Source organism: Microsporum canis, genomic scaffold (genome assembly GCF_000151145.1).
Source record: "Microsporum canis CBS 113480 supercont1.6 genomic scaffold, whole genome shotgun sequence".
NCBI classification, from domain to species: Eukaryota; Fungi; Ascomycota; class Eurotiomycetes; order Onygenales; family Arthrodermataceae; genus Microsporum; species Microsporum canis.
Window position 1 is genome coordinate 2243039 of NW_003299164.1, and position 22277 is coordinate 2265315.

Genomic DNA, 22277 nt, shown 5'->3' on the forward strand with positions numbered 1-22277 from the left:
TGATCTCTCCATCTGGCCCTTTCGTGTCCGCGTCAGCTACAATTACAATTGCGTAGTTCAGCCTAAGGCCCGGTTCCGCTCCCTCCAACCCTCGACTCCCCCAGACTTGGACTTGATCTCTCTACCTCCATCAACTGCTATTTTTCTCCAGTCTCCAAATCTCCGTTATATCTCGATCTATCTCCCCTTGGTAAGTCTCTTTTCACCGTTTACTCCGACCCGCAGCAAGCCACTTCCAACGGTTCGACGTATGTGGCGGATCCATTAAAGCTGCTGGCTTCCCTGTCGTTACCATCTACCAGCAACCGGATTTTCTTGCTTCTCCCCTACACACCCGAAGAAGACTATAACATACACCACCCTACGTAACCAGAAACCCTTTTTTTTTTACCTGATCCGATTTCCCTTTCCCTTTGCCACGCGCGGAAAAAGAAACAAAGCGAACCAGGGAACCTCTCTCGGAGGTATGCCAGGTATCGCCATTTCGCCGTCTGACCCTCGCCTTCAGCCCTGTCTCTGATTCTTCTTCTTTCTCTCGCTCTCTTCCATCTTCTTCACCTTTCTTCCTGTACCCCCTGTGTGAATATATAATACGTTTATATATTTATATATATCTGGATGGTGGGAGACCCACCTTCTCCTGGTGGATACAGAGCATCTTTCCACGCTCCTGGGAAAGAAAATTAAGGGCAAAAAAGGGAAAAAGGAAAGAAGAAAAAAAGAAAAGAAAAAGAAAAAAAGGCTAAAAAAAAAGATAGAGAGAGAAGGCTAAAAAAGACCCTAGGGATTTCGCCCACAAAAATTATCCCAAAAGAATCCACCATCCGGCATAGCATCATCACTCTTCTTCAAGCCTAAAAAAAACTTACCTCCTCTCCAGTTTTTTCCCTTTTGTTCCTGAACGCCCTTACTTACTTCTACCCCTCCTGGACCCTCTCGCGGTCTCCATCCCGACTTTTTTTTTCTTCTTTTCTTCTTCTTCCTTTCTTTTCATTCCTTCGAGAATCTCCCTTTACCACTACTCAACCCTCTCGTTTTCCCGTTGTGGATACATACAAGACTCGCATCTGCAACAGGGCATTCACTCATCATTCTTTCTGATAGCTCGCACTCCACTATCAATCGACAACAGCAACCACCATCATCAGAAACATCTTCAACTTATATTTTTTCTTACTTGGTGTCAAGGGCTGCCGCTTCTTGCCTGTCTTTATACTGTCCTTACAGGTTGGTCTGACCATCGTATCGAGAAGGGTGCCAGCATCGTCAAGCTGAGAGCCATCCATCGACTTGATAATATACATATTAATATAAAAGGAAAGGAGTAAGGGTCGGCTAACGCGCGCTTCAGGGGTCTCACTTCTAGGATTTCCAATTCTGCCAGTCGATATTGACACCGCCTTTTTCTCTCCCTCGTTTTTCTCACCAGAAAAATCGATCAATGATTGCTGAGATATAAGCAACTCCTATAAACCTGTTACTGCTCCTATAACCAACCACCATCACGCTTGTCATGGATCAAAATATCAGAACGCAAGTCTCGCGGCCTGCATCAGCCTCGATTCCTCCACAAGGCCCTCCGCCGTTGTCACATCTTCACCAATATCAAGTTCACTCCCCGTATCAGGTCCCGCAGCCACACACTCTCCCTCCACTCCAACATCCTCAGAGCCACTCTCCAATGCCATCGTATCTTGGCCAGCCATTCCGAAATGATATGCCCAGATATCCCGTCACTTCAGCTCATGACGTCTATGCAGCTTCGACCGCGCCAATGGCTTCGCACGCCCCGGTGAACAGTCTGCCACCCGCCTCGTTCTTGGGTCAGCACCAGCAACAGCAACAGTTTCCTTCACACGGCCTACTGCCCCCAACAACGGGCCCTCAGGCCTACCCTCAACCAATTGCACCTGCTCCACCTCGTGATAGACGTCATGAGTACGGCATGCCCGGTGGTCCGTTCACCGGAGCAGAGGACAAGGGCCCAATGTGGACCACCGCCGATGGAATGGCGGCGTCTACCGCTGCATTTGCACCCAAGGACCCTCCACGTACCCAAGTTGTTGGCTCCCAGGGCCGCCGGGGTATCCTGCCCAGCGTTCCCGGACGAGCTGCCGTCACCAATGGTGTAAATGGTACTGCCAAAGGAACCGCGATCCCAGCCAAGGACGCGGATGGCAAATTTCCTTGCCCGCACTGTAACAAGACATACCTCCATGCAAAACATCTCAAGCGACATCTGTTGCGCCGTAAGTTAATAAACATAAAAACCACCCTTTCCAGTCCAACCTAGTGCTATTTTTATTACCGTGCTTCCAATCACTCGTTTTCATCAAAATTTTAAAGCTAACCAGATCTACAGATACTGGTGACCGTCCTTACATGTGTGTTCTTTGCAAAGATACATTCTCTCGAAGCGACATTCTTAAGCGTCATTTCCAGAAATGCTCTCTAAGACGAGGCAATCCGACCGGAATCAGCCATTTGTCTCACCCTCATGCTCATCTTAAAAAGGCTCAGGCAGCGGGAGTTGTGCCTAAACCGGTTCAGGGTGATGTTAGTAACCCCATCTCACTTCCCAATGGTATTGGCAGTACTACGTTTGGTGAAGCGCCCGTGAACGGGCATGGGGTTACAATGGCTCCTGGCCATCAACCCCGCTTCGCAGAACATCAGCCATTCGGTTATCCCATGCCCTCTCATGCGTCAGCGGTACAGGGTGGTAGTGGCGGCCTCGCTCGTGGTCCCTCGGACCAGCAAGTCGCCAATGCTGCTGCCCAGTACCCTCCGCATCAGCAGCAGCATCAGAAAACCTGGGTGGCTGATCCCAAACACAACTCTTCGTCGTTCCTTATGCAGTCTGGAACTGACTCTGTTGGCCAGCCGACCAGTATTGCTCTTCCTCCGATCGATGCTAAGATTCCTTCCGATAACAAACAGGCTCCTCCCCAACATCAACCCCCACAACACCCACAACATCCACAGCAGCAGAACATTGACTGGGCTACGGTCCTGCAGCCGGGTTCGCATGAAAATTATATGCCCGCACCGGTTTATCCTACATCTATGACACCAGTCAATGACGCAATGCATGCGCATGTCGATGCCGATCGCAAGTACTATCCTGCCACCACAGCTGGGCAGCAGGAGAACGGAGGTTTGAATGGTCTCTACCTTGCCTCCACCAGCTTAAGCGGAGATGGTGTGTATCACCCCCCAGAAATCAGCTGACATTTAACCCGCACAGCCGTACTAACCTAAATCAATAGGAACCGTTCAGCCAGCTAGACAATAACCGATGATGAAAGCGGTGTTTTGACCACCGCCAATCCCTCTCACTTCTTTACCTGAAAGTTATGTGACGGCCGATTTGTGAACGAGTTTTCCTTTAATCTTTCATAACTTTTCGTTTCCTTTTCACCTCAATCTTATTCCTTAATTTTTTTTTCCCCGTCTCCTACGGTGGTTGAGCGCCCGTGCGGGGCACGGTTCAGATGCTCGACAAGAAAGAAAAAAAAACATCGCCATCAAAATTGAAGCAAATGGAAACCAGCATTATAGACTCGGGTGGAGCATTTATTTTATTTCCTCTTTTCTTACTTTCCTTTTTTTCCCCTCTCTATGGGTTTGTGTTTTGCAAAGGTTTTTGCTTTCGTTTTATTGTCAATCAGGGGGGGAGTTTTTCTCGTTCGTTTTCTACTCATAACTCTCTCCCCATTTTGTTATACCTGCTGCATTCATCGGTGAGATCATTAGACGAGGAGTATCCTTTTACCCTTTTTCCATTTTCCAACACTGTCGTTTTGGTTTGTATTGTTCCCTATTTTCCTTCGTTTGGAAAACATGTCTTAATACGTGCTTTTTTAACCCGATCTGTACCCTTTTTTTTTTTACTTTCATTTCTTTTCCTTACGGAGAAAAAAAAAGGGCGGGAGAGAAAAGAAAAGCTCATTTCATCGGTGGAAAGCACTGTTTGGCATAGAAACGAAAAGTTTCTTTCGTTCAGGGGATAATGCAAGTCGCGTTTGTCTGTTTACTTGACCAGGTTGCCAGAGTTCGTTGTTTTTGTTCTGCTGCTGTCTTTCTTTAATTCGATCGTTACATACACGGTGGGCGGCTTGCGATCGATACGTTTTTACACTTGGGGATTTTTGGCTCATGGAGAGAGAAAAGAAAGAAAACCATCACCTGTTATATCATAATATGTCCAATTTATTGCTGCAAGACGTTCGTGGTTAGCTGTTTTTTCGACACTTTCTCCCCCTTGGGCTTGAAACGCCTGCTGGTTTTTCCCTTTTTCCTTATTTTTCCTTGATAAATTGTCAACCGCGGTTTTCTTGCATGCTCGGTTTGCTCTTCCGGTGATTATGCATCTGGATTTTTCTCATACGGCACGGTCACTATCTAGACTCCAGCGGTTCAATGGGCCCGATATCCTGGACAAAATACCATCTGCCGCTGCTAAACCATACACTTAAAGGTGGGAGAAGGGAAAGGAAGAGGGTGCTGAAGAGATGACGGGACGTTCCCAAGAGACTATAAGCGGACAAGGGGCATTGGAGCAGCCTCTTATTTTCATTGATTGCTTCTCGGAATCTTCAAAGTACATACCTGTTTTTATTTTGGATGCAACTTCACGTTTGCTGGCTTGTTAGCTTCTACTTCCGTTTCTCGATGCGATGCAATTGCAGCTGCAAAATTGTAACTATTTGAGATGGCCTTTGATCGTTGTTTGCTTCGCGTCCTTGTTCGGCCTCCGTTTGATTTTTGTCTGACATTTGGCTTCGACTAACTACCCAATTTGTGTGCGTTTGAGTTAACTTATAGACAGACAGAAATGAAAGTGATTTTTTTTTTTGAAAAAACAAATGAAGGGAAGAAAGAAACCCATGTTTATCTGCCTACTTTAACTCCTCATCTGCTTTTGTGTTTGGTTCTCATTGCTCGTCGTGGATTTGATGTTTGATATCAAACGCGCAGAGTCATGTGACCATGCGCTTACTTAATCACTACAAAACCTCTTTCCATGGAAGAAAACGGAAGTTTAAGCAGTCGAACGTCGCTTTGATTGAATTCCTTGTCTCTATCGACGTCGCCGACACTCACTATCCATAACACAATGGTAAGCCGGTCAATTACCCTCTATCACAGTTCATAACCTGCCTGCAGCCCGATATAGCCTCAGCAGGCTGTTGCCTATCGATCAATTCGTGTCCGTCATATCGTCAACATCCCCTGCACTTTTGCCCGCCGTTCAGATATCGAGTATTATTCAATTATTCATTCTATCCCGTATAACTAACATGGCTAATCAGGCATCTCGATCGTCTCGCGCGGCCTCAGCGCCATTCGGCTCCTACCGATCTCCATATGCGCCCAAGTGAGTCGCTAGACAATACCACAACCACGGCTCCAACTTGTACTTCGACTAGTTAGAATAAAAGGATATAACGACTAACTCGGCCGACTTTTCTTTTGTCTTGTGACTAGATATACTGTGCCATTCAAAGTTGCCGGAGTCAGCGTTACCCAGGGCATGAGATTGTAAGTCAAGTGACGCCCATATCACGGATACCGGCTTCGATGAACGAGCATGGGAATGACATATATCGGCTGCCGCCGTTGGGTTTTATTTGCTAATATATGGTCATAGTATGCCGATGGCTGCCACTTTCGGCGCTGCTACTGGCATCTTCGCCGTTTTCTTCCTTGGAGATACCCCACGTATCCGAGAGGATATCCTTATGAACATCCCTCTTATCGGAAGCTACTGGGAGAGATCTATTGCGCCCGAGGACAACGTATGTTTGGACTACTTTTATTACCCACTTTTGCTTTTCTATATTATGACCTTTCTCCCGATTGTTAGCTAACGACTTGGTGGGTAATAGCCATTCTAAAAGTCCTACATATGGTCGGAAGGGCGAGCAGTTGTTGTGGCAGTTGAAGATAGAGCGAGCGTGATTTTGTATATTTACAGTCTCTTAGTTTAAAAGACGGGGTTTACGACGTTGAGGTGTATAGAATTGTATTCCGCTTTTGTTCACATTTCAGTCGCATATAATGTAACGCTTGTTATTGGCTGCTACAAGGGTTGGCGTTTATCTCTAGCCTACCGTTGCAGTAAGGACATACTTACGTTTAGACACTTGGAACATGCAGTGTAGGTGCTTAATACTCTACTCGATGCCTTATTGATCTTCTTAATACAGTGGTGCTTATGGCCTATTACTCCACGTATGGTACCTGGCACTCCCTCTCCAGTCTCGTCATATCACGTGATACATATCTCCATAGATCGAATATCAAAAGGGCAAAAGGAGTTACTGACATCACTTTGCAAGGACTTGAGATGATGCTCGCGTCTCAACGACTTTTTTTCGGAGAGTAGTCTATAGTCCTTAATATTACCTTATCGGCATACCATATCGTACCGGCCAAGAGTATATCGGTCTTCCCACTTCACCCCATACAGAGGAACCTAAGCGGGAAATCCGTCACAACCATATATATTCGGGCTGGGGAGCCAGTTATGGCTGCAGCCTCACAAACCATCCGGCAGCAGATATGGGAAGGCCGTCTTCCACTACAGATAAACTTGTCCAGGGCGGAGTGTAGGGTATTCGACAAGGCTGAACCTTACATTGTAAATACTTATTCTTCCCGATTCTTGTCTTGTGTATTTCATGTTGCTGATAGAAACCATAGATATCATTCCCCCGTCTATCGTATCTGCCATTTTTATTACCTAGGCTGCTTGATTTTTTCAAGTCTTATCTTATTGAATCCGAGCCCGTATACCCATATCAAGGCTGGTTCTCGTTTGAAGGAGTTCCGCTAAAATGGCATTACCCTGTTGGTTTGCTCTATGATCTATACACCGGTGCGGGTCCATCGGCATCGATATACTCGGCAAAAGGGCAGGATGACGACAGAGACCTAAACCATTTATCTCAAGGAATCCTGCCATGGAAACTAACACTGCATTTTCAGAACTGGCCGGACCAGGAACTTGTTAGCCTTGATGCTGAGGAGAGGGTTATGCATGATTTCTTCATGAATAGTGTCAAGGAGGCGGATTTTGTCCGCAATGGCACTGGAAAGAGTATTATGGCTCTTTCTAGAGAGGATTCCAGGAAGTTATGGGCATCCATACAAGAACGTACGTATCTCCTCTGTTTACCTTAGGTGTCGTTCCGGCGACCGGTCAGATATCTAAAATTATATCATAGACTCCTTCCAAACCTTCCACCGCGTCAACAGTACACTTTTACCAAACCTGTCAACTCCATTCCGCAATGTACCATTACGAGTCTACCTCCCCACGGCTTCAGGGCTTGAGAAGCCGTCAATAAAGGTTGTGCAATCTCAATTTCCACCGAAAATCCCGGCATCGGTGTCAGGAGGGGCCGGGCAACAAGTCCAGACTATCGGAACCGCTCTTAACTCTCTAATACCTAGCCTGTTTCCGGATGCTAAGGCCACGAGTATTGCGACACCGATTTTACATGGAGCTGAAGTCCCAATGAATGCACCTGTAGAGGAAGTGGGGCGGTGCGCTGCGTATGCCGACGGATGGTTAAACGTTGTTATACGGGTGCATGAATGACGGCTTTGCTAAGGTTGTGGGTTGGAAGCTACACGCTACACTCTGAGACCTTGCTTTAGAAGCGTTGGCCTTGGCGTGGAGACCGATAGAAATAATGCCGTAGAAATCTAGCCAAGAGGATTGAACTTATACAGATGCAGCTACTTTTGAGCTGCCTTATATATGGTAAAGAGGATAAGTGTAAAGGGGGAAAAATTGAATGGAATTCTATACCAAACCCAGAAATGCCTTGCCGATATTGTTTTTACAGTGGTAATTCGTTAAAAAATAAAGATGAAAATCTCCAGGAATCTCCAGGAACTGAACGCCCAAGCTTCATAAATAAGGAATGAAAAATGGTCCATGGCCACAGAAACAAAAGCTATCTCTCCATCAAGATTCACTGTTTCGAGGCCACATGTCCTGTTCTCTCTCATTTTGATGTTAAAGGCTCAGTTGGTCAACGCTACCAACACGCATCCCACCTCCTAGTCTACCGCCACCCTTGGTCACCATCCCTAGTTGATATAATCGTTCCTCTCCGCTTGTCGTTCGACCACCGATATACCATTTTTCCGGCCCTAGAGCGTCGCGGAACCCACCACTACCACTACTACTATCACTTCCCCGTCTATTCCTATCGTATGACGAGAAAGGGACAGCAGATGTAGAAGATGATGACGTTGGCACGGGTATAGGCGAGGTGGTAGAAGTCGTAGTGGAAGCGGGAGTTGACGATGTTGGAGCAGTGGTTGAAGAGGTTGTAGGAGCGGCGGAGCTTATTGGAGTCCGCGATGAAGGTGAAGGGGTGTGTGAATGAGTATGGGTATGAGTATGATGGTGATGAGAGTGGTGATGCGAGGAGAAATGACTGGACGTCGAGGATGCGGCAGCAGCGGCAGCAATAGCGTTGGTGGTTGACTGCGGTGAATTTGAAGGCGTGGGATTTGTTGTTGTCTTGGTAGCTATTGTTCGAGCTCCGGTGGTATTCGAGGAAGACGAGGGTGGAGAATATGGGGAGGAGCCGATATGTGACGACGACGGGCCAGGAGACGGCGGCTTTGAAGGCGCTGTCTTATATGCAGTTTGCGCCCTGAAGGCGGCGAGAAAGTTGGCTAGGAACGGCCTGTTGGTGGTCATGATTGCGGTACGTGTACCGCTATTTTCAGTCTGATATTGATGAGTGATGTTCTATTGGAGATGCTGTATTGATCTCTCTGCTCGTGTGGCGTATAAGTAATATAATATTTTTCTTTCTAGTGAGCTGCTGGACCAAAGGACACCGAAGCTCGTTTGTGTCTAGTTTAGTGTATATCCCGCAGTCCGAAAAGCGAGTGCGGCCGTCTGCTAGGTTTGTTGATATTGAATTGCACTGTCAGCTTGTCCAGCAAGAGAGGGCATCGGTCGTGGACGTCGATGATGATGATGATGATGTTGATGATGCTGAGCCTGTGGGGTGACTTTTTTTCCAATAGAGCGGGAGATCTCGGAAGGCCAACCACGGCCTGGCCGTTAGTAAGCATACGCCGCACACGCACAGCCACATTAGGGTCACGTGGAGAATGCTTAATCAGACGAAGTCCATAAGAGCACATTTAACAGTCAATACTTGATACGGTTTTCCATACTCTGTGCGCCAGTGGGTGCCTCTGGCTGCGGACTAATCAGTGCTACCGAGGTTCTCTCTCTGGGCATTGGCCCAGGACCGAAAGGGGCCTTCAAGGTTATGGAGACGTCAGGAGAAGTCCACGGATACTTTCAAAAGACTCCAGGTCATGGATACCTGACAGACCTCAACCAACGTATACAGAAAGCGCTGACGTGGCAGCTTTCACTCGGATGTTGGGAATATTTAGCAAAAGAAAGGGATAATTCTGACGTGCCCTTTTATCGTTCACCATCGACTAATTCCGACTCAATTTTGTCTTGATAAACATCTGAGACCCCGGGAGCTTGAACAAGAGCCAAGTTAAAAAGTTGCGCGTACAGAGTTTATAATCTTTGTTGAATAAAAGGGCTTTACGATCCAATTTCGAAGGATTTCTGGACGTCTATAGCGACGTTATTTTGATTTCTATACACTCAGGGAACTTCTCGTCTTGCCATTTCTGTATATTCTTTGAGTTGGATAGGCCTTCCAGACCCTTGGGGATATGTTAGCACTCAGGGGCTATAAAGGAAATTAACATAGAAGGCCGTAATTGAGTAAATGGTTATTGAGACCAATTGGTACACATACTCGGCACAACAATCCGTCCAAACTTACTAGTGGCAACTGTTATAATATCCCCTTAAATCTTCTCCCATCTTAAGCCACTTTTGAGAACTCGGGTAGCGGTCATGAACGCACCACATATAAGAATAACTATCCCAGACGAGAGTAAAGTCAATGTAAAGTTCCACTCTGTGATATCCTTGGTGGATAGATTGCGATTTTGCCAAAGTAGAATCCCTCCAGCAATTGGAGTTCCAATTAAGGCACCAAGGGATCCGAGGACGAGCGCTGTACGAGCTTGGCTACTCGTTGGACTGGTATCAAGGCTGATAGATGCCACAGCGGTAAGAACAAGCAATAGTTGGTATCCAGCAACGAACGCATAGATTAATGATGCTATGATAAGCCCCACTGCATTTTGCGCGAGTATAATGGAGATAAAGATAATCCCAGAGATGTTTGTAAAGAAGATGAGGGTGTTTAGATTTCCAACCCTGTTGCTGTTAGCAAAACTTTCTAATTCCAAATACGTACGAATAGTCATACTGACCTGGTAGCAATAATCGACAGAGCAAAGCCTCCTATCAAACTCGCCGTATTTATTGCACTCAGAAAGTAGCCGGCTAGTTCTGACCTGAGTCCTAGTCCGAGAGCGTACGTCGGAGCGTAGAAGAACGGAATAAAACCAGCAATGAACCCAAGTGTGGTTCCAATCACAAATGTACAATGGACAGGGTCTTTGAAGCTGCTAAAATCCAGCAGCTGCCATTTATTTTGGGCTGCAGGGAAAGAAGGGTTTACCCGTAAGGTGTATATGGTAGAGCCTGAAGTGAGGAGCATGAGGGATGTGATTATTCGTACCGCCCATGGGAAACCAACTGCAGCGATAAGCCAGTAGCTTACTATTGGGAAAGCGATCCCCCCTATCCCCGAGCTTAGTTTAGTCGTTGAGTATAATGTGCTAATTTTGTAACTATAAAAAGAGCCCTTTACCTATCGCGGCTCCTGAAATAGCTATGGCAGTTGCCAATGGACGTCTCGTTGAAAAGCAGGACGCAGCGATTGTAATTCCAGGCGCAAATAATAAACCAGATCCAATTCCAACACAAAGCCCTTCTGCTAGAAGAAATTGATAATACTTCGTGCTGAATGACGTTATGACGAGTCCGAGAACTTGCAAGAGTATTCCTATCACTGTAACATGATAAAAGTGGCCTGCATTGGCCGCTCTGCTGGAGAAAATTCCAACAAAGAGGATAAGGAAGGCTTGGGTTGAACCAATCCATGAGAGAGCTGATTGGGATGAGCTTGAGAGGATGCTCATGGAATAACTCGCTTGAAAGGCTCCATGAGCCATAACGAGGCCCCTGAGTCACGAATATTAGCCGATCCTCAGGAAACATAAAGCACATTTGAGAAAAGTTGATTCACCATGTATTTTGAGTAAGAACGAATGCTCCTATAACCTGCATCCAGGCATTACGCCCTCCGTTGGGAGCAGGGTCTGGCACTGTTTCCGGGTGTCTAGTTCCATCCTCGAGGGATATGTTAGATTCATGCACTTGAACCTGGTTATTCTTCATAGTCTTAGTCTCATCTTCTGGATCCATTGTTGTCCGATACAGATATACAAGTAGCGATTGGAAAGAAGGTGGGATATATTTCTCTCCCCGAATGGCATAAACGAAGCCGCTGGATCGGAATATATGACCGCCCTTGCATGTTATATAGGCCAATGGTATAGAGCTGTGGAAGGGTAACTATGCCGCGTTTTGTCTTACCATAATCGCAAAAACTAACATTGATGTCATCAAGTGACGCGAACTATCTGTAAGTGTGACAACCGCAGCCCCGACAATATAGTGCAGTGTGTTGAAGGCACATAGGCATTCATCACCCTAGAAGTGTTCCATGTGATAATCCAAACAAGTCCTGGGTATAGTAAAAAAGAACGATAGTGGACCTGTGTATATCGACTGGCCTACACCAATGATGCCGTATCCGCGCAAGTTGTGAACTGAAAAATTATCAATAAGACAACTGAACTACAGACTCACGGATTATACTGCAAAGGAGCGTAAACCTTTCTCTTTCATATTTTGTGTCTTGGTTTTATCATGCCGAGACTAGCACTGGGAATCAGCAGTGCGCAAACTTGCGATTGGAGTCGCATGTCGAACTCGTCTGTTGGCTTAGAGGAGTGGTGAGACGCAGAGTCGCAGTTGTGAACCCAAACCATCCAATTTACCTATTCAATTAGACATGCAGCTAGCCTAGCCAGGAGGGAAAGATAGTTGTGTACTATCTCTTATGCACAAGCGATATTAGTTTAAGCTGTATCTGTGGCTTTCCGGGAGATCCAAGCTCAGATGGCAGATAGAAGTGAGCAGTTTTTGTAATAGCTAGCCCTAAAAGTCATGGCGGTCTGCATGGTGTATGGGCTCAAGGCATTGAAAGCATGCAGTCATTTTTGTGCTGCGACGGGAATAGGTATATATATATTTTTCTTTTTTCTTATTCCATACTCAGTCCTTGAGCGCTCAAAATACAAAGGCCAGAAGGGACTGCGTACGACAGACAAACTGGTAGATTTGTAGAGAGAAAAGGAGAGCAACGCCGCTGATACATATCAAGTTGAGCAGTGTAAGTATATATCTTAACACTTATCGGTGTCGCATTCCATCAAAGTGCGCGGCCAGAAGGGAGTAAAAGGTTTGGTGGCCATGCAAGGAAGAGAAGTGTTGGTCATTAATAGGCACCTTGGTAGATCGTATTAAGGGGGTACTATAACCATACCTCCTAGGTTTACGGTTTCACTGGAGAATCGGCATTAAAAACCCGTCATGAATTGATTGCTTGTTCTGAGCAAGGAACCCTACAGCTTGGAGGTGGCTCGTATTCGGTATTTAGGATGGTCCATTTCCAGGACATGCATCACCCTGAGCAGTGCCCATTTTGTGCATGCACTTAATAACAAGCAATACTTGATTTGGATTAGTATCGACTGCCGGCCACGCCGGTTTTACCTTACTTTCCGTCGTTTTAAACGTCCACTAATGCAAAAAGGGTAGTTGTTCCTGTGGGATTTAAAAAAAATATCGGAGAGCAATAGGTATCCGTTTATGCCATGGTATAGTTCCTTTACTTCCTGTAAACAAGGGGTCGTTCTATGGTATCATCTTGGGCTGAATTAGCTGCACGAGACTGGATGACATGCAACAAAATCAGAGGATGTAGCAGGTGGATGTTTCTCGCACGTCTTATTTCGATTTTAGGTTTGCCTGGCCACAGAATACTATAGTACTATATGTATGTAGTATGTCGTAAGTATGGGTAGGATGCAAAGTAAAAAAAACTTTGTATACTTCTAGGTCTGATGAACTTGGCCTGCGGAGAACACATCATACCCTAGCCTCGGTAGAACCCAGTAACGTGGCCGCTAGTACTCTTTCTGAGGCTGATGAGAGCGATGCTCCCCTTCTGTTGATCGATTCTGGTGGACAGGCCATCTGGAAAAAACTTGGTCATACTTGTCCTGTTTCTGGTGGAGACAAAATAGGTAAAAAATGCGTATCAGCAGGGGATGACAAATATGAGCTTCTGCAAGGTGGTGGTAGGGTAGGCTTGCTGGATACAACGTGTGCAAGCATTTATTCCAGGTTTTCGAGGAACCATGTGCTTGAACTGTTTCTTTGCAGGGATAATTAGGCTAAACCACGGGGATCTAGATGCACCTGTTGATATTATATGTGGTGGTCTGCATAATACTTGTTGAATACTCATGGCCCACACATCATTTTAGATTTGATACTTTGTACTGTCCTTTTGAGTAAAGGGAATAATAGCTCCTTGATATAATTGATAGTTCCCGGCACCCGCTGGTGTTGTTCATAAGCCTAATGAGATACGGAATTCTCCGTCAATGTATTTGTAACCAGGTTTATTTATTAAACCGCAGTGTGGACTCCATATGTGGATGCTGGAGAGCAGAATCATACGCCCGGTCTGGATGGAGAAAGGAATGTCTCAAACCAGCATCTTGCCAGGGAGAAAAGGGCCAGAGGTAATGCCCATGGTCAAAATCAGCCTTCCCACGCCTCCTTTCGAGTCTGCAAATGGCCCAGGACATGTGAGAATTAACTATGTTGCCTGATATTCCGTATCCTCGTTGTCATAACTTTCACCTGGTTAGCCTGTTGACTCGCTAACGAATACTGATTACTTACCACTAGCACGCCCTATCTTTCCAATAAGACCATTTCGCATCAGCGGCTTGCATGGAGAGCCAAAGTATAGCCGCCTCCCTTGAGCTATCTCCTATCTCGTCTCTTGCACAGGTGATGCACTGTTGGGCCGTCTGATGAATGGAGCAGACCTGTCCACTCCGATCGGCTCCTCACAGAACGATCCTCTCGCTTCCCTAATAACATTCAAATTGAAAGAAAATAAAAATAGAATAAATTAAATTGTTGACGATAAGAATAAAACAGAAGACAAGCTTCTCTTGGTGGAGAGATCCAGCAACAAGCAACTCTTGGCACGTGAGCGTTTTCGACTCCAAACGTTCAACTTGAATGTTCTTTTTGCACTCCAACAACATACTTAGCAAATATACGGAGTAGAGATGGCCAGATAAATCGACGAGAGCTCGTGTGGAATGTCGGTGAGTGTTCCATGCAGCATGAAACCGGCGAGCTAACAACCTGCATTTAGGCAGCGCCAAACGGGTAGGATGGCACTTGACCCGCCGTATTATCCTAGGCGAGAGGGAGAACAGTAAGCTAGCGGGCTATATATTACTTGACTCCCAGTGGTGGCCCCCCCCCCCCCCTCCTTGAAGGCGCATGATTGCATGCAAACGGATATTAATTATGTTAGTTGGTTGTGTCCGCTAAATATTACTTCCTAGCTTCATTTATGCTTTGGCCTAGGGACGGATGGAAGCCAAAGAAGAGAAAAAACAAAAATCACCTTTTTCCAAACAGACTTCAACATATATATGCTCGTGTTAAGCGATCCAATAGTCGCGGGGACGGCATGGGTTCGCACTCCCCTTGCTCTGGAATTTCGCGTTGGGTTGGGCGCTAGGTCGGTTGGCTGCTCAACTCGCGAAGGCGGGAGGGACCTGCGCAAATTCACCACATGTGAACAAACTGCTGGGTATCTAACTATATACTCATATGTACATGAAAAAAAAAAAAAAAAAAGGACAAGGACAGGAAGGTGGAGAAGGCGCCATGTCATGCCGCAAGGGGTGAAACGAGTCAGTGCCAGCAGCTCGATGTTGGCCGGGAACCAAGTTGCACCGTATCCAAGACGGGACGTTGCAGGCGTTGAGAATGAAATGAGCCATCAAAACACCATTCCGAGAGAATGCTAACAACTAATGCAGATGAACCCCATCTCGCTCTGCCTGTCATTGGGCGGGAGCAGGCAAGCTTTTTCGAAGCATTTTCCAACCCGGTTTAGCGGTCGAACACCGTCTTATTCTGCTCTGACCCGCTATTTGCATTCTTGGTCTTGAGTTGCATCCAGCAAAAAAAGATGCCCTGAGCGCATTAGCCGGTCATGAAATTACGCTGTTCCCTTGCCGGATACCACTTTACATACCATATGTACCTCCCGCCAGGCCCCCCTTTCTTGCTGGCCTCTCTCTCTCTCTGCTTCTTCAGCTGCTCCTCAGCCGGCTAGCTTTGCTTCCGGCGACCCTGAGGACTTGTTCAAGAGTAAAACGCCTGCTTCGAACATGAGTAGAATTACTAATACGAGCCGGCCAGAGTTTCTCTCCCCTTACTTCGGAGAAGGGACCAAGCAAGAATGTTGAAAAGAGTCAAGCTTTCTGATGCATGTTCCTTTTAATTAATAAGAACGGGTGCTAATAGTCTGATGGCAGGCCCTCGTCCTACCGCCAGCTGTCTCTCCCCTTATCACCCCTCTTCTCTCTCTTTCTCTCTCTCTCTCTCTCTTTCTCCTTGGTTCTGTCTATTTCTTTATCTCTGCTTTTACGACTTATCTCTCCCTTTTTTACTATCCTGCAAACAGCGCAGTGGAGGACTGGCATCACCCCTTAGTGGACGCCCTTAAAGCCAACAAGAGTAAAAGAAGCTTCGCCTCCCTTGCCGTCTCTTCTGCTGTGGTAGAAACACACCAAAAAAAGAAAAGTCCGTATCCTGGAAATATATTATAATATACCAGACATCCTCCTAACCGCCCCGAAGCAAATCTAGCCACTTGCTGTCCATTTTTTGCTCTTCCACCCAACGCCACTCTATATATATAATAATCATATCTTCGGAAGACTCTTAAGGCACCCTGGTCTCTCTCTCTCTCGTCTCTTATCGACTCGTCTCGAATAATCGCCGTCTCGCGTGCCCATAGAAAAGGGTTCAAAGGGAAGCCAAAAAAAAAAGGCGCCAACTCACCAACAACCAGAAAAAAACCACAAATTCAAACCTCACGCAACCGGGTTTGCCTATGGAGGGAACCACCTGAAAACTAACGCTCTCCCTCTACGAGGGTAAGGAATAATTAAAAAAAGAGAGAGAAAAAAAAGAAAAAGGGAGAAAAGGAATAAAGTCGACCGTAAACCCCGTTTCCTCTCTTGGAGCCGGGGCGATGGCCCTCGACACAAATGCCATCGACTCCTCGACCACTCCACCAGCTCGACACCGGTCTATCCTGTCTAAACTGACCAGCCGCTTTGGTAATCGCAATCGCAATATCTCAGAGTTCTACGTCCAGCCAGATGACCCGTGGAAGTCGTACCATCCGGGTGAGGTCGTCAAGGGGGCTGTGGTGCTGACGGTGGTGAAACCCGTGAGGATAACGCATCTGGTCGTCTGTCTACATGGGTATGCAAAGGTGTTTAAGAATGCGGTTGGACCCGGTGAACACGCAGAGGAGTCGGGATACCTGGGGCCTGGACGTGGGCGCAGAGATGGCGAATACCTGGGCAACGGCTTCACCTCCTTGTTCGAGGACGAAGTAGTACTATGTGGTGATGGAAGGCTGAAGGAAGGCATCTACAAATTTCGATTTGAGCTCTGCTTCCCCCCTTACTCGTTACCCAGCAGTATCAATGTTTGTCATGTTCCCCTTATTTCTTCCCTCAGTTCACTTGTTTGGGAGCTGTTCTCTTCTAATCATTCTAGCAGTTTGAACGAGGAACGATATCATATATGATTACCTCTACCCTGACACGACCGACGACAATATCCCCTTCCATGTCATGCGACAAACGACTGATCCTCATTGAGAGAATCGATATCGCTCCTCTCCCCGCTCCGAAAGCCCGCGTCATCACTCTCGAGCCCATATCGGCAAGGTCAAAGTCCAAGCCAAGAAAGAAATCTACTTCAGGCGAACGAGCATCCAACGGTGCTGCAGGTCCGGTATCCCTTGAGCCATCCTCTTCACAAGCGCCTGAGCCGCGACCTCCATTGAGTCCCGTCCCGAGCGAACAGAGTACTTCGAGCTGTGTCAGCAATAGCACCCAAAGCTTCCAGATCATCAGTGAATCAAATACTACCCGAGATTCGAATACTATAACTGCCACGACCAAGCTGCTTCGCGGTGGCGGGCTGCCCGGTGATGTCTTGCCCCTGAGAATTATGCTCAGCCACACGAAACCGATTCGAAGTCCGCATGGAATTATCATCACGCTCTATCGTCAAGGAAGAATCGACATGTATCCTGCCATCCCGATCGGCACACCCGCCAAGGGCAAGAGACCGGTTTACGAAGACTATTATCCCAAATCCCGCACGGGGCTGGGCGGCCTGTCCTTTGGTGCGAATCGAACTTGCAGTGTTTTCCGAAAGGATATGTCGCAGATATTCTGTCCGCTGATAGTTGACCCTAACACCATGACTGCGGACATAAAGACATCTATCCGCATTCCGGAGGATTGCTTCCCCACGATAACTCGCGTTCCTGGCGCAATGATCAGTTTTCGCTATTATGTCGAAGTGATTATGGATATACGGGGAAAACTGGCTGGCCAGGACCGCTTCCTCCCGCGGCTAAACATAATGAACTCATCCTCCAGTAATTATAATTATTGTGCTACGCCTCGGGGATTTAACACTGTCGATACTTCGAGGGGAGGCACGTCTACCACTTCCAGTTGTACGGGGAACATACTGGACACCGATCAAGTGCGAAGGGATAAAAGTGTCATCGTTTGCGTCTTCGAGATCATCGTTGGATCTAAGGATAGCGGTAGAGGCCAACAACAACCTGCAAGTGATTCAAGCGTTCCTCAAGAATACCCAGCTTCAAACCCGGATCAACCTATTCAATATGCCACCTCAGAGACGGCACGTGAGCAGCAGCAGCAGCAAACATCGCAGCAGCAACAACAGCAACAAGTTCAAGCATCACAGATTAGGTTCGCGAACCGATCTCAAAGCGTTCAGAGCCAGAGCCAGGACAGTGACACTGCCACTGGCTCTGAGGGCCAAGAGCCCTGGCACGCTCGACCTCCGGGCCAGTACATTATAGAACCGCCACGACTCCCGTCTTCTAACCAGTCGGAGGAGGATGTCGACGAGAAAACACGGTTGCGTCGAGCGGAAGCCATGCTCTTACCCAGCGCACCACCAGCCTCTGATGAACCCGGGCCATCTAGTTCTGCACCACCTTCAGCACCGGCTCTATCGGAGCACCATGAATCCTCGTATTTCGAGGGCCCTACCCCTACATACTCTGCCTCTGTCTATATGCATAATCGCCATTCTTCCGCACCGTCACCAGATACAATAACCCCTTACACTGCGCACGAACCCTCACCCGCCCTTCAGCTCCCGGATCCATATCTATATTCTCCCGAAAGCACTGCTGAAAGCTCTAACCATCAAGACTACCAACAATACAACCCAACCCAGCCTTCCACGGATGACAAACAGGAGCTCGAAAAGCAGCGGCTTCTCAATGAGAGAAGCGCTCCACCGGACTCAAACGCACCGGAATCAGCTGGTTCCAGCCGGACCACCGCTGCGGCCCCTGAAAACGGCGATATCCGCCAGCAATCCCTCCCCTCCGCCCCTGTTCTTACAGAGGAGGATATCATAGGACAGCCAATAGCGACAGGCGAATCCCTCCCCAGATACCAACGATAGATGGAGAATATGGCTACTTATGTGATGACTAGGACGGGACGGCGTTTACAGGGAAAGTTGTTTACCTACATATATTTCTTCTCCACATAATGTTTTTCTATTTTCTCTCATCCTTTTCCCAGCCGTACTCCTTTTAGTAGCGGTTTTACTCTAAATTCGAGGCATTGGGCTTGGGCTATACTATAATACCACGGATATTTTAACGGCAGTTATGTTAGCTTAGGCTTAGGCTTATTATATATATATAGCCATGCATGGTTTTCCCACGCAAGGGGGCCCCAAACGGCGTCGTTTTCGCATACTGGCTATTTGTTTATATGATTATCTTATAACTATTCTCGAATGCTTGCATCTAAAACTTACATGATCATTAAGCAGCATACATTATGTTTTGATGGTGTTCCCAAGCAGATGATTTGACGAACTACTCATCTTCATCGATGCCAAAGGGCGTTAACTAGACTCGTTGATAATTCGGGCGATTCCTGGTTCAGATTACAACTTGCATCCTTGAATGGACCCCAACGGCCAAACTCGCTCGATACAATAATATATGCAATGTATCTTCATTACCAAGCGCCCAGGGCCCGATATGCATTGTGATACTGAGTACATATATTATCCTGGCACAAGGGTCGTTTCAGCGTCAGGGGATTGCTTGTCTTGCCATCTTATGTACGGCCAAAACAACCACTTACAGCTCGTCCGGTTGATTTAAGACTTCAACCAAACACAAGCCATCCATAGCATACCCAGGCATATCCAAGCTGATACTCTACATAATACTTTACATACCTGCCTATGCCGCTGTCTCTTCCAAGCTACAGTACTTGAAGGCTGCGAGGTTTATAAGCCACCGCGACGTTGGTACTTCAAACACCAATAGCAGCAAGGGGCCCTTTTTGCGCTGGTCTTTTGTACTCCAGGTGCAGGCTAACTTATCGGTTTACTCGTCGTTTCCGTTCGATATGTTGGCTTATATATCCAACATTATACAATTTGGCGCGACCCTGCTGTGAAAGTAGTAGTAACTCCAGTGGTAAAGGCGAATTATTACGGAATCATGGCCTCAGCTTGGACTGGGGCCAGGATGTATCAGCAGAGGGCCGTGGGTAGCACTTATTGATACCCTCATTGCCATCAGAGAAATCTTTTGGGAGGAAAGATATAAAATGGCTGTGAATTTCCTCCCCATTGACAGCTTTGATACCCATCATCAACACGGTCGTTTCCTCCTATTTTATTTCTACCCCAGTCATTCATTCACTTGGAAAAAGACAATATATTCTTTTAAATCCACCAAAGCATTGAATATCTGCTTTACTCGAATCTCACACTCTACATTTTACTACTTTCCCAAGCTCGTTGATCTTTCCCAGAGATATCATTTGCTTTGCTGTACTTCCCATTATGGTTCTTTCGAAACTCCTTCTCGCTTGTTTGGCCGTCACGGCAAACCTGGCAAATGCTGAAGTTGTGGCTGGAAGCACTCCGCTGGTGAAGTATTCCAGCTGCAATAAGATGCAGCAAAACCAAATCTACGAGGCCTGGTTTGATGCTCTTAAAATTGCTAATGAAGGCAAAGGTGGTTTTGGTGATTGGAAGGGAGATGCTGAGATTGAATATTTTGGCCCTCCTGCCTTAAATCATCCTTATCAACGCGGTATTCAAGGTATGCATTGTCCTATTTCTTCTATATCAGAACCGCAAAATCGCCGAGCTAATGAGAGATGAAAAAGACCTTCTTACGAGGGCAGCGGGGCTTTATAGGCCATGGTGGTTTAAGCCTACTCTATCAAGGATTCACGCGCGCTGCGATGACTGGGAGAACAAATGCCAACAGAGAGGCCTGGCTGTGTATTCTTCGCATGGCTGTACGGAGGGTGAAGCAATCTGTATCAACTTCTGCGATGGATTCTTCGATCTACCATCATTGAACGATGTCATCAATACGGCCCGCCCATTGAAAGATGATGACATTGTCAAATTACATATGGCAACGTACCAGTCAAGAGGTAAATCGTTCTGCCCGCTGATTTTCACGGTGTACTAATACTATACCCAAGGATCTTCTATGTTGCATGGACTCTTCCATCTTCAAGATGTTTCATGGCCCATACACCGGCCCACTGACCGGCTAGTGCGTTTTGAGACGCATGAAGGCAAAACGGTTATGGCTCCGGCTATTGGCCCGTATTGGACAAAGGTCGTTGCTCGGGTCGATCTCCTCAACACGAACAATACTTCTGGATTCCCAATAAACAGTAAGTTGGTCTTTCCTTCCTGATATACACTTTATTTTGAGGTTTCTCTAACTTGACCCGAAGCCGACAACTTGGTACAATACTCCGTCGCCAAATATATTCATAAAAATTTGAACGTGTAAGTATCTCCTGATTCTATCAATAAATTATCCTTTTTGCTCATTTTATGGTCACAGCCACCCATACTACCCGATAGCTCTCAGCAAAACCCTCGGGCAAAATAACGAAACCCAGGGGCCAGGTTGGGAAGTAATCGATGGAAAACTCCAGGGTAATGGAACACTCATAAGCGGACACATGCTGTCCGCTGTTGATACGCAGCCTCTCGAATGGAATAACGATACCATTGCGCCATTTGATCAAGTATTCAACGATCCAAACTATTTAAGCCACGTTGTCTTGCCTCTGGAAAAGTTCATCGAGCATGACAGGTACCCCCAAACGTTCTTTACCGGAGGCCGTATGGAAACGAGCCCTAATGGCAGCCCCCAACTCACACCCAAGAGCAACTATACCAAAGGTGATGAGAACTTACATTGCGCCAATGAAGAGATTACGGATGAAGGATACGTGACTGTCCAATTCGCAGAAGAAAGTATCGATGACGCCTGCTCCAAGCTCAAAGACATTGCCTTGGGCCCAAAAAACACTGGAATCCAGAATTCGTATGAATTTATTGATGCAGAGAAACAACACAGTGCTCTTTGGGCTGGTGCCTTTTGGAACACTGGTGATGTAGGATGCCAAACAGATCGCAACGTTGCTGAAGATGAATGCAAGGAGCAGCTCCGAGAGTGCCTGAACGGCTGCCAGGTTGACACAACTTCAGTAAAGAAGGGAGGCTCCAGGGTAAACAATTGCATAATTTACCGCCTTGGGGTTGAACGCAATCCTACCTTGTAATGGATAAGAATATGCACTCTAGAGGTGTGTGTGTGGATGAGGCCAGTTCCGGGGGTGTAGCTGTGCCTTTGATAGGTTATGTCTTCATGTCACCATGATTTTCCTATGTGAAATATATACTATAGTATCAATATCCCATCTACTCTCATATCTCACTCTTATTCATGCAATTTGCTTCCGAATTTTGC

The 22277-nt window shown here is 46.7% G+C and overlaps 8 protein-coding genes across 8 annotated transcripts; 6 read left to right on the plus strand and 2 right to left on the minus strand.

The window, feature by feature from the left end:
* Positions 1-1513: 1513 nt before the first annotated feature.
* Positions 1514-3295, plus strand: MCYG_06974 (RfeC; the record flags this gene model as incomplete). The annotated part of the gene is made up of 3 exons (XM_002844964.1): positions 1514-2249; positions 2363-3202; positions 3270-3295. The coding sequence occupies 3 exons, from the start codon at positions 1514-1516 to the stop codon at positions 3293-3295; spliced, it is 1602 nt and encodes a 533-aa protein (XP_002845010.1).
* A 2008-nt stretch (positions 3296-5303) lies between these two features.
* Positions 5304-5993, plus strand: MCYG_06975 (conserved hypothetical protein; the record flags this gene model as incomplete). The annotated part of the gene is made up of 4 exons (XM_002844965.1): positions 5304-5380; positions 5491-5544; positions 5654-5801; positions 5904-5993. The coding sequence occupies 4 exons, from the start codon at positions 5304-5306 to the stop codon at positions 5991-5993; spliced, it is 369 nt and encodes a 122-aa protein (XP_002845011.1).
* Positions 5994-6532: 539 nt separating this feature from the next.
* On the plus strand, positions 6533-7609 carry MCYG_06976 (autophagy protein 5; the record flags this gene model as incomplete). The annotated part of the gene is made up of 3 exons (XM_002844966.1): positions 6533-6646; positions 6709-7162; positions 7233-7609. The coding sequence occupies 3 exons, from the start codon at positions 6533-6535 to the stop codon at positions 7607-7609; spliced, it is 945 nt and encodes a 314-aa protein (XP_002845012.1).
* A 423-nt stretch (positions 7610-8032) lies between these two features.
* On the minus strand, positions 8033-8868 carry MCYG_06977 (TPRXL protein; the record flags this gene model as incomplete). Its single annotated transcript, XM_002844967.1, has 1 exon — positions 8033-8868. One exon carries the CDS (start codon positions 8726-8728, stop codon positions 8033-8035), a length of 696 nt encoding a protein of 231 aa, XP_002845013.1.
* An 802-nt stretch (positions 8869-9670) lies between these two features.
* MCYG_06978 (monocarboxylate permease-like protein) lies at positions 9671-11413 on the minus strand (the record flags this gene model as incomplete). The annotated part of the gene is made up of 5 exons (XM_002844968.1): positions 9671-9732; positions 9939-10297; positions 10354-10726; positions 10797-11170; positions 11235-11413. 5 exons carry the CDS (start codon positions 11411-11413, stop codon positions 9671-9673), a joined length of 1347 nt encoding a protein of 448 aa, XP_002845014.1.
* A 1559-nt stretch (positions 11414-12972) lies between these two features.
* On the plus strand, positions 12973-13511 carry MCYG_06979 (uncharacterized protein; the record flags this gene model as incomplete). Its single annotated transcript, XM_002844969.1, has 2 exons — positions 12973-13082; positions 13175-13511. The coding sequence occupies 2 exons, from the start codon at positions 12973-12975 to the stop codon at positions 13509-13511; spliced, it is 447 nt and encodes a 148-aa protein (XP_002845015.1).
* Positions 13512-16418: 2907 nt separating this feature from the next.
* On the plus strand, positions 16419-18922 carry MCYG_06980 (pH-response regulator protein palF/RIM8; the record flags this gene model as incomplete). The annotated part of the gene is made up of 2 exons (XM_002844970.1): positions 16419-16883; positions 16958-18922. The coding sequence occupies 2 exons, from the start codon at positions 16419-16421 to the stop codon at positions 18920-18922; spliced, it is 2430 nt and encodes an 809-aa protein (XP_002845016.1).
* Positions 18923-20332: 1410 nt separating this feature from the next.
* On the plus strand, positions 20333-22089 carry MCYG_06981 (uncharacterized protein; the record flags this gene model as incomplete). The annotated part of the gene is made up of 5 exons (XM_002844971.1): positions 20333-20594; positions 20662-20937; positions 20989-21186; positions 21250-21304; positions 21363-22089. 5 exons carry the CDS (start codon positions 20333-20335, stop codon positions 22087-22089), a joined length of 1518 nt encoding a protein of 505 aa, XP_002845017.1.
* Positions 22090-22277: the final 188 nt, after the last annotated feature.